This window comes from Mus pahari, chromosome 7, assembly GCF_900095145.1.
Source record: "Mus pahari chromosome 7, PAHARI_EIJ_v1.1, whole genome shotgun sequence".
In the NCBI taxonomy this organism is placed as follows: Eukaryota; Metazoa; Chordata; class Mammalia; order Rodentia; family Muridae; genus Mus; species Mus pahari.
Genome location: NC_034596.1, coordinates 107333811 through 107346456, shown reverse-complemented (window position 1 = coordinate 107346456; position 12646 = coordinate 107333811). Strand labels below are relative to the sequence as shown.

General features: G+C 51.5%; 2 gene segments (V, D, J or C); both read left to right on the top strand.

Annotated features, from left to right (window-relative positions):
* Positions 1–10643, top strand: part of LOC110324162 — a 13959-nt gene extending 3316 nt beyond the window's left edge. The window contains 6 exon segments of the C gene segment in view: positions 5237–5527; positions 5861–5899; positions 6010–6330; positions 6448–6762; positions 8285–8415; positions 9252–10643. Of these exon segments, the coding sequence occupies positions 5237–5527; positions 5861–5899; positions 6010–6330; positions 6448–6762; positions 8285–8415; positions 9252–9335 (1181 nt within the window).
* LOC110324105 overlaps positions 1–12646 on the top strand; it is a 127207-nt gene that overhangs the window by 98459 nt on the left and 16102 nt on the right.

Sequence of the window (12646 nt, the reverse complement as noted above, 5' to 3'; positions counted from 1 at the left end):
GAGAGGTGGAAGTCTGGGGATCCAGGCAGAGCAGCTATGGGGGGCAGGAGAGGTGGAAGTGTGGGGATCCAGGCACAGAAGCTATAGGGGAGCCAGGACAGGTGGAAGTATGGGGATCCAGGCAGAGCAGCTATGGGGGTGGGGGGCAGGACAGGAGGGTGTGTGGGGATCCAGGCAGAGCAGCTATAGGGGAGCCAGGACAAGTGGATGTGTGGGGATCCAGGCAGAGCAGCTATAGGGGAGCCAGGACAGGTGGATGTGTGGGGATCCAGGCAGAGCAGCTATAGGGGCGCCTGGACAGGAGGATGTGTGGAGATCCAGGCACAGAAGCTATAGGGGAGCCAGGACAGGTAAAATTGTGGAGATCCAGACAAAATAGCTACAGGGGAGGCAAGACAGCTGGATAGTGTGGATCAAGCAGAGCAGCTTGAGGGGAGCCAGGACAAGTGGAAGAATGGGAATCCAGGCAGAGTAGCTCTAGGGGAGCCAGGAGAGATAAAGAATGCAGATCCAGACAGAAGAGCTACAGGGGAGCCAAGACAACTGGAAGTGTGTGGATCCAAGCTGAGCAGCTTGAGGGGAAACAGGACAAGTAGAACTGTGAGAATCCAGGCAGGGCAGCTCTAGAGAAACCAGGACAGGTGGAAATGTGTGGATCCAGGCAGAGCAGTGCCTTGGGAGCAAGGACAGATAGAAGGGATACAGGCAGGGCAGCTATAGGGAAACCAGGACAGGTGGAAATGTGTGGATCCAGGCAGAGCAGTGCCTTGGGAGCAAGGACAGATAGAAGGGATACAGGCAGGGCAGCTATAGGGAAACCAGGACAGGTGGAAATGTGTGGATCCAGGCAGAGCAGTGCCTTGGGAGCAAGGACAGATAGAAGGGATACAGGCAGGGCAGCTATAGGGAAACCAGGACAGGTGGAAATGTGTGGATCCAGGCAGAGCAGTGCCTTGGGAGCAAGGACAGATAGAAGGGATACAGGCAGGGCAGCTATAGGGAAACCAGGACAGTTGGAAGAAAGTGTATCCAGGTACAGCAGCTACAGGTAATCAGGGACAGGTGGAAGTATGGGGATCCAGGCAGAACAGTTATAGGGGAGCCAGGGCAGGTAGAATTGTGGGGACCCAGGCACAGTAGCTATAGGTAAGCAGGGGCAGGTGAAAGTGTGGAGATCCAGGCAGAGCAGGTCCAGGGGTGTCAGGACAGGTGCAGGTTAAGTCATTGCAGAAGAACAGGGGCAGGTTAGGATGAAGGCATCAGGGTGAGCAGCTACAGGGAAGCTGAGGCAGGTAAGAGTGTGGGAACCCAGTCAAAAACTACAGAAGAGCAGGAGCTAGTTGGCACAGGGTNGGGTGCATGCTGGGTACTCATAGGGAAGCCAGGATAAGTAGTAGTTGGGGACTCTAAGCAGTCACAGAGAATCTGATCCAGGTGAGAGTACTAGGGACACAGCTGAGCAAATACTAAAGAGCTGGAGCTGATGGATGTGTAAGGTACCAAGCTGAGCAACTGCAGGGAATCTCAAGCTAATGGGGTGTGGGAGACCAGGCTGAGCAGCAACCAAGGATCAGGGATAGGTAAGCATGTAAGGAGTCAGGCTGAGCTGCTACATGAGAGCTGGAGCTAGTATGAAAGTGGAGGTCCAGGCTGAGTGTCTGCAGGGAAACTGAGGCAAGTGGGAGTGTGGGGATCCAGGCTGAGCAGCTCCAGCTTAGCTGGGGTAGGTGAAGGTGGAGGTCTATGCTGAGGAGCTACATGGGAGCCGAGGCAGCTAATTGTGTGGGGATCCAGGCTGAGCAGCTCCAGCTTAACTGGGGTAGGTGGAGAGCTGGGGGATAACAAGGCTAAGAACACACAGGGAGCAGGATCTCCTGGGTAGGTAGAGGNCAAGGCTGAGTAGACACAGGGGAGCTGAGGTAGGGAGTAATGCAGGATTCCAGACTTAGCAGTCCAGGGAAACTCAACCAAGTGGAAGTGTGGGAGTCCTAACTGAACAAATACCAGGGATCTGAAACTGATAACTGTGTATAAAGTACCAAGCTGAGCAGCTACAGGAGAGCTATGGTGGCGGGCAGGCGGGCAGGGGAAGGAGGCCAGGTTAAGCAAACAGTGGGGAGCAAGATAAAGTCTGAATGTGGGGATCCAGGCTGAGTAGACACAAGGAAGCTGGGTAGGGAGTGCTAGATGATTCTAGGCTTAGAAGTTGCAGGGAAACTGAGGCCTGGATGACTGTGGGCATCCTAGCTGGAAAAATCACCAGGGAGCTGGAGCTGGTGCGTGTAAAAGGTACCAGGCTGAGCAGCTACGGGAGAGCTAGGGCACTTGGGAGTGTTTTGTTCCAGGATGAGCAACTATAGAGCATCAGGGGTAGGTGGAACTGTAAGAAGTCAGGCTGAGCTGCTACAGGGGAGCTGCAGCTATGTGGAGGTCCAGCCAGAGCAGCTGCAGGGTAGCTGGGATAAAAGGGGCCGGAGAACCAGGGTGAGAAGACACAGGGGAGCAGGTTATAGTCTGCGTATGCGCAGTGATCCAAGAAGAGAAAAGGGTAGGTGGTAATGGAGGATTCTAGACTCGGCTACAACTGTGTGGTAGTGTGAGTGTCCTAGCTGAAAAAACTACCATGGAGCTGGAGCTGATGGGTATAAAAGGAACCAGCCTGAGCAACTGTAGGGTATCGGGTGGATGGGGGTGTGGGAAGTCATGCTAAGCTGCTACATGGGCAGTGTGGCCTCTAGGAGTGTGTGGGGACCAAGCTGAGCATCTGCAGGGAAACTGAGGCAATTGGTAGTGTAAGGGTCCAGAATGAGCAACTGCGGGTCAGCTGAGGCAGGTGTGGGGAACCAGACTGGACAGTTGCAAGTTAGCCAGGGAAGGTGAGCCTTCCATTAGGGAAGCCTCAGCAGAATGGGAGGTAGGAAACCAGGATGAGCACCTACAACAGAGCTAAGGCAGGTAAGGGTGTAGGGGATGAGCTGTGCAGCTACTGCGGAGCACAGCAGACTGGAGTAGAAGAGATTCTGGCTGAACAGTTGAAGGGAACCAGGCAGGCAGGCAGCAGTGTGTACAGACAGCTGAATGAGACACCATGCAGGGCCAGTTCACTGCCCTGAGCTACATTAGCTGGGACCAGGGCCAGGGGTTGAGGAACGAGGCAGAGGTGAAATGGTGGTGTGATAGGGAGCCAACAGCAGAGGGGAGGGAGAAGTTATGCTTATTTCATGCTGGAGTGCAAGAAGGGAAAAGAGCAAGGAGGTCTAGGCTGGAGCTGATCTGGCTGTCTGCTCTGATGGCAGCAACAGGCCCAAGCTTCTCTGGACTCAAGAAGCCAGGGTAACAAAATAAAGGGGGCCTAGAGGAGCAAGGACACTGCTAGTGCTAGGATCAGGAAAACAGGACAAGACTCACGATCCAGGAGGTCATGGGAGGGAAGAAGACTACAGGGGACTGTCCTTGGGAAAGAGTAGGGGCCCACTGGAGGTAGTGCTCAGGAAGCAAGCCCACTGACAGGGGAGAAGAAGGCTGGGGAACAACTAGATGGGCAGTAGGCAGCCCCAAGTCCCAGGAGGGGCATAGGTGAAGATAGAAAAACAGGTCAGGTCTAGCAGGGGCCTACTGAAGTACTCTACTCAGGACAGAGAGGCAGAGTTAAAGGAACACTGAATACTGGAAAATGCTGAACTGCTGCAGGCACCAAGAATAGCTGAGGTCTAAGAGAAAAACAGACTAGGGGATGGGAGGACCTCAGGAAGAACCTTTGGCTGAGCAGGAACCAGAACAGGGGAAAATCCTAGGGCTGACATTGCCAGTGGAAACATACAGGCTGAAGCTCTTTAGTCAGGATCTCTAGCTGTGATCCAGACCCAAGGCAGGAAGATCAAATCTGTCCCAACAACACAGGGGACACAGGGCCAACCTACAGAAGGAAAGGAGGGTGAGCATCAGGGCTGTGCAGGAGATTTTAGAGCTCAGGTGTAGCAGAGACTAGCGTGGCCCTGGGGATAAAGGGAAGGATCCAAGGAACAAGGGGATAATCCAGGGGAGGGAATGGCCAGCTTCGTGACAGAAGGTGGTAGTGTCCAACTTCAAGAGCCCTGTGCTACAAAAAAAAAAAAAAAAAAAAAGCTTCAGTGAGTCTGAGAAGTTGAGAAAACCTAGCAAACACAAACACAAGAAATGCAAGAGACTCTACCAAGTGAGTTCCAGGACAGCCAGAGCTATACAGAGAAACCCTGTCTCGAAAACTACAAAAAAAAAAAAAAAAAAAAAAAAAAAGGAAAGGGACTTCTCTATGTTTGGCAACACAAGTCCCGTGCACAGGCAGAACCCTGGGCAGTGTGAAGGCAACACTGGAAGAGAGGAGAAGCCAAGACTGAGTTCACCAAGCTCTCGTTAGACTACACTGCAAGGAGGTGGTGGGCACTGAGCAGCCAGGCCAGAGAGGCCCATACTGAGGCCCTGGGAAGTGAGGGTGATGGTGGCGACTGTTAAGAACTGGGGGGAAAGAACTGTGGAGAACTAAGCTAAAAAGTTATGTCAAAGCACATGTTTAGGAGCCTGGGTTGACTTCATAGGGAGTAGGCATGGAGGCTAATCTAGAGGTTTGTGTATGGGCAAGAAGTGAATCCTGATGCAAGAATAGAGAGTGTTAAACGTACTTCGTTCAAAGACAACTGAAAAAGACAATGCCTGCAAAACAAAGCTAAGGCCAGAGCTCTCGGACTATGAAGAGTTCAGGGAACCTAAGAACAGGAACCATCTGTGAACAGGCCAAGGCCAGGAGAAGCAGCTTAGAAAATATCAAGAGCCAACATGGCTAGGTGGGCAAAGACAGGAAGGGACTGTAGGCTGCAGGAATGTGCCAACTTCAGCTTGTGCTTCAGTGTTGTCCAGATTGTGTGCAACCATATGACCCAGGTATAAGAGGTTTAACAGTGGAACACAGATGCCCACATTCGACCGCTGGGTGTGGGGGGGGGGGGGGAAGGCAAACACAGATACCCATACTGGAAAGAAGGTGGGGCGCTTTCCTGAAAGTATCCTAGGAACGGGACTGGGCTCAATGGCCTCAGGTCTCATCTGGCCTGGTGATCCTGACATTGACAGGCCCAAATATTGGATATCACCTACTCCATGTAGAAAGTCGGAGACATGGGAAGAGTGCAAAAGAACAGCCTTGTAGAAGGTTTGATCCTGTCCTATCTGACAGTGTAATCACATATACTTTTTCTTGTAGCCAAAACGACACCCCCATCTGTCTATCCATTGGCCCCTGGATCTGCTGTCCAAACTAACTCCATGGTGACCCTGGGATGCCTGGTCAAGGGCTATTTCCCTGAGCCAGTGACCGTGACCTGGAACTCTGGATCCCTGTCCAGCGGTGTACACACCTTCCCAGCTGTCCTGCAGTCTGACCTCTACACTCTGAGCAGCTCAGTGACTGTCCCCTCCAGCACCTGGCCCAGCCAGCCAGTCACCTGCAACGTTGCCCACCCGGCCAGCAGCACCAAGGTGGACAAGAAAATTGGTGAGAGGACATATAGGGAGGAGGGGTTCACTAGAGGTGAGGCTCACCATTAGCCTGCCTAGACCAACCAGGCTGGGCAGCCATCACCAGGAAATGGATCTCAGCCCAGAAGATCAAAAGTTGTTCTTCTCCCTTCTGGAGATTTCTATGTCCTTTACACTCACTGGTTAATATCCTGGGTTGGGTGCCCATATATCTTCAAACAGAGACAGATTTGAGTATATACCCCAAAACAGCCTGGCATGATCTCACACCAGAGTCAAACTTACCCTGCCTTTATCCTGGTGGCTTCTCACCATCAGACCCCAGTAACAGATAGCTTTCTCTCCACAGTGCCCAGGGATTGCGGTTGTAAGCCTTGCATATGTACAGGTAAGTCAGTAGGCCTTTCACTCTGGCCCCAGATACAAGTGTCCCCAAGTGGCCATGTTGGAGGGTGGCCCAGGTATTGACCTATTTCCACCTTTCTTCTTCATCTACAGTCCCAGAAGTATCATCCGTCTTCATCTTCCCCCCAAAGCCCAAGGATGTGCTCACCATCACTCTGACTCCTAAGGTCACGTGTGTTGTGGTGGACATCGGCCAGGACGATCCCGAGGTCCAGTTCAGCTGGTTTGTAGATGGTGTGGAGGTGCATACAGCTCAAACGCAACCCCGGGAGGAGCAGTTCAACAGCACTTTCCGCTCAGTCAGTGAACTTCCCATCATGCACCAGGACTGGCTCAATGGCAAGGAGTTCAAATGCAGGGTCAACAGTGCAGCTTTCCCTACCCCCATCGAGAAAACCATCTCCAAGACCAAAGGTGGGAGCTGCAGTGTGTGATGTAGGAGCTGCAGTAGTCCAGAGGCAGAGCTTGCCATAACAGACTCCTGCCCTGTCAGTGACCTCTGTGCTGACCAATCTCTTTACCTACCCACAGGCAGACCGAAGGTTCCACAGGTATACACCATTCCACCTCCCAAGGAGCAGATGACCAAGAATGAAGTCAGTCTGACCTGCATGATAATGAACTTCTTCCCAGAAGACATTACTGTGGAGTGGCAGTGGAATGGGCAGCCAGCGGAGAACTACAAGAACACTCAGCCCGTCCTGGACACAGATGGTTCTTACTTCCTCTACAGCAAGCTCAATGTGCAGAAGAGCAATTGGGAGGCAGGAAACACTTTCACCTGCTCTGTGTTACATGAGGGCCTGCACAACCACCATACCGAGAAGAACCTCTCCCACTCTCCTGGTAAATGATCCCAGTGTCCTTGGAGCCCTCTGGTCCTACAGGACTCTGACACCTACCTCCACTCCCCCCTGTGTAAATAAAGCACCCAGCACTGCCTTGGGACCCTGCAATAATGTCCTGGTGATTTCTGAGGCGTGGAGTCTAGCTAGGTCATGGAATGAGGGGTTTCCATGGTTTGAGGCTGAGTTGTAACTAAGGAAAAACCCGTAGCCCTGCACTGCCATACCCAGCACTTTTGAATTCGCCTGGCATGAAAAGAATTTACCTCTCCCTGGAAAGTGGAGCCTTATCCCTAGGCAGTTCCCTCACTAGACCGTCGTCTAGCTTGCACTTTGTTCTGGGCACAGAATGTGTCTAACAAACCCCCAGAGCAAGGAAGACACACCCTCTACCTCCCTCCCTCTGTCCTTACCCCTCTTCCTGGCCAAGCATCTCACTGAGTGCACAGAATAGATACATGTGCTCACAGTCTTGCAGACAGACCCTTGCTGTCTCTCTGCTCAGCTTTCCAGAGGCTAAGTCTATCCCATATGGTGATGATGCAGGGAGCTCTCACTGCTATCAGATTCCCAAGTGGAGGATGAACATAGACCCATTAAAACCAACCTGCTCAGCAACACCCTGCCAACAAGGCACACACACACACAACACCCTGCCAACAAGGCCCATATGTGCAAATGTGCACACATCTACACAGGCACAGGCACACACAACACCCTGCCAACAAGGCCCATATGTGCAAATGTGCACACATCTACACAGGCACAGGCACGCACACACACACACACACACACACACACACACACGGGGGGGGGGGGAGACAGAGAGAGAGAGAGAGAATATCACAGAAACTCACATGAGCATCCTATACAGTACTCAAAGATAAAAAGGTACCAGGTCTACCCACATGATCACCCTCAGCACTTACAAACGGTAAATACACTGATACAGATAAAACTTTTCTATGCCAAGGACACCAACACCCTTCCTCATATACACAAGTCCCCTCATGACAAATCTGTCCCTGACCCTCAGGCTGGTGCCCGTAACTCGCACAGTTGACACTCCTCCAAAGCTGTATAACTTCCTTTACTTCCTTGTGTGTACTTTCTCTGAAGTACACTCATCACAAGGAATAGGCCCTGAGATTACTCTGGCCCTCTGTTCTTGGTCATCAGAGAATAGACAGAAGATCAGGCAAACGACACAGACACTTCCCATAATCGTCACAGGCCCTGACTCGGCTAGCCACTCAAAACTGAAGGCTGGGGCACAGAATGAGCTCCTGCACAGGCCAGGCCAGCATCAGGTCCAGTGTGTCTGACTGAGCCCAGGGACAAAACGGCAGCACTTTGGGGAGCTGAGGTTTCTGGTCCAAAAAGGAGAGATGGAGTCCCAGGGAAGGTCTGCTGGCCCAGCCCAGCCCAGCTAGAGCTTTCTCCTGGACCTCCATGCAGCCTCCTGCCACACAAGCCCTACCCCCACCTTATTGGGACAAACACTGACCGTCCTCTCTGTTCAGGGCTAGACCTGGACGATTTCTGTGCTGAGGCCCAGGATGGGGAGCTGGACGGGCTCTGGACGACCATCACCATCTTCATCAGCCTCTTCCTGCTCAGTGTGTGCTACAGTGCTGCTGTCACACTCTTCAAGGTCAGCCACACTGTCCCCACAGTGTCTCCACTGTCCTCACACTCTTCCCCATACTGTCTCTGTGATGACCTACACCCCACACTGCCCCATGCTAAATATCCACAGTCTTACATGCTATGTATTGCTGTCCACCCTTCTGTCTGCAGTCTCACAATGTCCTGTGCAGTCTCCACGATGCTCCATACTGTTCCCATTCTATCCCATGCTGCCTCATGCTGCCCCCACACTGCCCCTTGTTCCCTTCTATGCTGTCCCATGCTATTGTCTGTATTTTCATGCTCTTTTCACACTGTCCCTAGTGTCACATTCTGCCCATGTTGTCCATCCCACTGTCCCCAGTCTGTTTGCACACAGTCTCACACTGTACCCTGCTGCCCCATAATGTTCCCTGTTGTCCCCAACTCTCTCCCTGCACCATTTGTCCACTGTCCCCTGAATTCCCATGTTGTTCCCCACACTGTTAGTGTGTAACGCACTCTGACCCAGGTGTACCTTGTTCCGTGCTGTCTCACCTCATCACCCATTCTGTCCTTGTATTAACCCCACTCTATCACCACACTGTCCCTATGCAGTGCCCACATTGTCCTCATACTGTCCCATTTTGTATCTTCATCCTGTTCCCATACTGTCCAATGATCTACCCCACACTATTCGCACTTCTTGCCCCTACGATTGCCCTATTCTATCCCTCTCTAGCCACCAATCCATCCTTCCCACTCCCGCACAGCTGGAGAGGGACTCTAGGGATGAGTACTTGCCCAGATGAGCACTAGAGGACTCTTCAGGTGGGAGGGGAATGCAGTCTTTATCTTTGTCTTATTCACCCTGTCTCACAGGTAAAGTGGATCTTCTCCTCGGTGGTGGAGCTGAAGCAGACACTGGTTCCTGAATACAAGAACATGATTGGACAAGCGCCCTAGGCCACCTCCTGTAATGGCAGGGGATTTTCCAGGCTCCAAAGGACTCTGTCCAGTATGCCAAGCAGCACGACTGAAATCGCACTGTCTGCTCACTTCACTACCCTCTGACCCCGAGACTCAGCTACTCTCATGTCTTCCCCTCTCTGAAGGACCATGTGGACATTACATTGCTACAGGCCACAACCACCAGGACCTAAAACACCATCACAGAAGCACCAAAGACACTGGATAGACCCACAAGGGCCATAGTTTCCTCCACAGTATATCCAATCTGTTGGGACAAAAGAGCAATCACTGAAGAAGTGACAAGTGCCCACAATATCAATGTACAGCTGAGAAGGGACAAAACATGGTGCCAGCCCTGTCCATACCACCTTCTAATTCACAGGAATACATGATAGAAAAGGCAGGTTTGAGATCCGCAAAATGAGACAGATTTTATCCACGTCAGAAAGAGTTGGGCCCAGCTGAAGCTAACTGAATAATTCCAGCGACCTTGGCATTACCGTGTCCTGCCAGGTTCCTTCTTACCACTTTGAGGAACCCTAGGATATGGAAAAGGCCTGTGTTTCTCGGGGTTTGGGGACAGAACCATCCATGTTGGGATTCTTGTATAGATCCTTCTTCTGGTCACAGATTCAATACACTGGATTTTCAGGCAAAGGAGCAAATTCACAGACAGCTCTGGCCCTGCAGGCCTAAGACCTAGACACCACCATCTCTTTGGAATTATCAAATCTAACACCGGGGACACAACAAAGAAGGACTGGAGCTTCACGGCCTTTGTGTAGCCCTAGAGGGGACAGAGGCCACTGAGCAGGGGTTGGGTGACCAGCAAGGACCTCCTGGAGAGGGACCTGAGGAGCAGGTTCCAGTTAGGCCAAAGGAAGAAGAAGAAGAGAGGTGAAGAACGCTGGAAAGAGTCATGGTGCAGCAGTCTCGTCCTTCAGACCTGACTCTTACAGCCCAGGACTCTTATAGTAGCTAGCTGGAGCAGAAGTCCAAGGAATTGCCATGCCCTGGAGCCACAGGCTACCGGAGGGTGGAGTGAGTCTACTACACCGGTCCAATGCCTAGTTCTCCATCGCTTCTCAGCCAATGAGAAATCAGAGTCTCCAAACAGGAAGAAAAAGGAAGGTGGGAATGAAAAGTGAGCACCTGCCTTCCTGTGACTGGCAGGAAGTTCTCCAAAGACTCAAGGCTTTGACTTCAAACTTCCTGGAGATCCCTGATGTCTTTAAGGACTCTGTCTGCTTTGTTGGTTTTCTTTGTTTGTTTTGTACTTTGTCAATAAAACATTTTTCAAATAATCTACAATTGCTGTGCACTTCCTATGCGAACTGGCCCTGGCACTTAGAAACATGGCACAGTTAAGTTGACCAGTGGCCATGCAAAGCATACTACCCCTCCTGGTCCTGTGTCCTACCAGATCTCCTCTAAGGGTCCCTTCACTGTTGGGCTCCAGTTCTGCTGCCCTGAACCACATAGGTCCCCAGTCCGTCCTCCCCATGGGCAGTTTTATCCCAGCCAGAGACTGCCCTGTGGCCCCTAGGCTGCCCAGACGTGGCCTCCCACACCAGCCACACAAACTAAGAAGCATGTCCCTCACAGTGACCTCAGGCTCAGTGATAACATTTCTATAGAAAAGGGAAAGGAATGAGAAAAAAGAGAACTCCAGAATCAGGAAAGAAAAATATTACACGGGGGCTGCCTACGTTGCTGATGCTTAATTTCTCAAGCATGTTCGGAGAAGTTCCAGATCAGGCATTGACAGGGTGGGTTCTCAGCCAGGATCCTCTTACCTGGTAGGTGCCTTCTCCCCATGGCACCCCACAGGACCTCCATTGTGTGTGTCTGCCTCCTGATCTCTTCTCAGGAGACTGCAGTCAGGCTGGATGGTACACCCTGGCCTCGTTGTGACTTACCAGCTCATGGTCCTCTCTGCAAACATCTAAGGTTCCTGTGGCTCAAATGTCAATTAGTGGGGACAGAATTTAGTACACATTTGCTCCCCCTGTGGAAAGTACTTCTTACATCTTATGCCACTCCCCCCATGCCAACATCCCAAGGTCTCACCCATCCAGCTTCAGCTCTGTTTCAAGTCTCCTCCAAAGCTCTGCTAGTTAGGTAAGGGTGGGATGTGGGTGTGACTCATTCAGGGGCAAGCTCATGCTATGTAGGCCATGGCTGACAGGAATGTCGTCAAGGCTGCCAGCACAGAGCAGACACTTATTCAGGTTGATCTTAGCAGATGCTGAGGTTCAAAGGCAGATTATAGACTGATTCCTTGCTATAGAGAAGATGGTCCATTGTGATCCTCTTGCACTAGCTCAGTAACAACATTGCTATGGAAAGGTGAAGAATTAAGAAAAAGAAGAAATGCTCTAGAAAAAGATTACACAGGGGCTGCCCAGTGACCCCTGTTGTGCTGGGTGTGTCTGTGTCCTACAAGGGTTGGATTCTATCTTTGCATGGAAATCAGAAGACACAGGTTCCATGACCTGAGTTAGCACTGTAGAGAGACCCAGAGAAATACTTCTGGAATATGGGAGTGTTAGCATCAATGGAGAGCTAAGGTTCACAGTCAAAGGCCTCCTAAGCAAACACCCAAAACGGGTGCNAGCTNGGCCNTGAATTAGTTCTCAGANGGAATTCAGATGTCCTAAGGTACACCCTTGACTATTAGAGACTGTGCAAGTCTATATATGCTCTAGTGGTGGCTATATGAGGAAACTCAACTGGGCTGGACTGGTCAAGAAAAGATCCTCTCAGCACAGCTACAGGGCAGAGAGGGGCAGAATCCAACTGGCCAGTGCCATTGCAGCCTCTGGTGTTGGGAAAGACATGCTCTACCTAGGACTGAGGAGCAGCAGATTCCTGAGAGTGGTATTGCTGCTGGAGACGCCATAGGGAGATGGACACTGGAGGTACTCATAGATCCTGCACAGCCAGCTGCATGGAGCCTGGGCTTTGGTCAAGTGTACTGAGCAGCTGCTGCAAAGCTGGGCACTTACGACACACAACTGGTTGTTAGGAGAGTGGAGCCTAGCCTACAAAGAGGACGGCNGCCCTAACCCTGAGAAAAGCTATTTAATCCTCCACAAACCTCTGCTTAGTGTGCAACCCAACATCCCTCCCTGCAAAGCAGTCAAGGAAGGACAGAGCTCATGAATTTAGAGATCATTTAGGCCTGGGACCGTTTTCTTGCTCTGATATGAGGAAATGTTGGTTTTGTCTCATAGTTCAAGTGTACACTCCGGCACAGGAAGAGTCTTGGCTTCGTTTCTGTGGCAGTGATAAAGTGTCCTGAC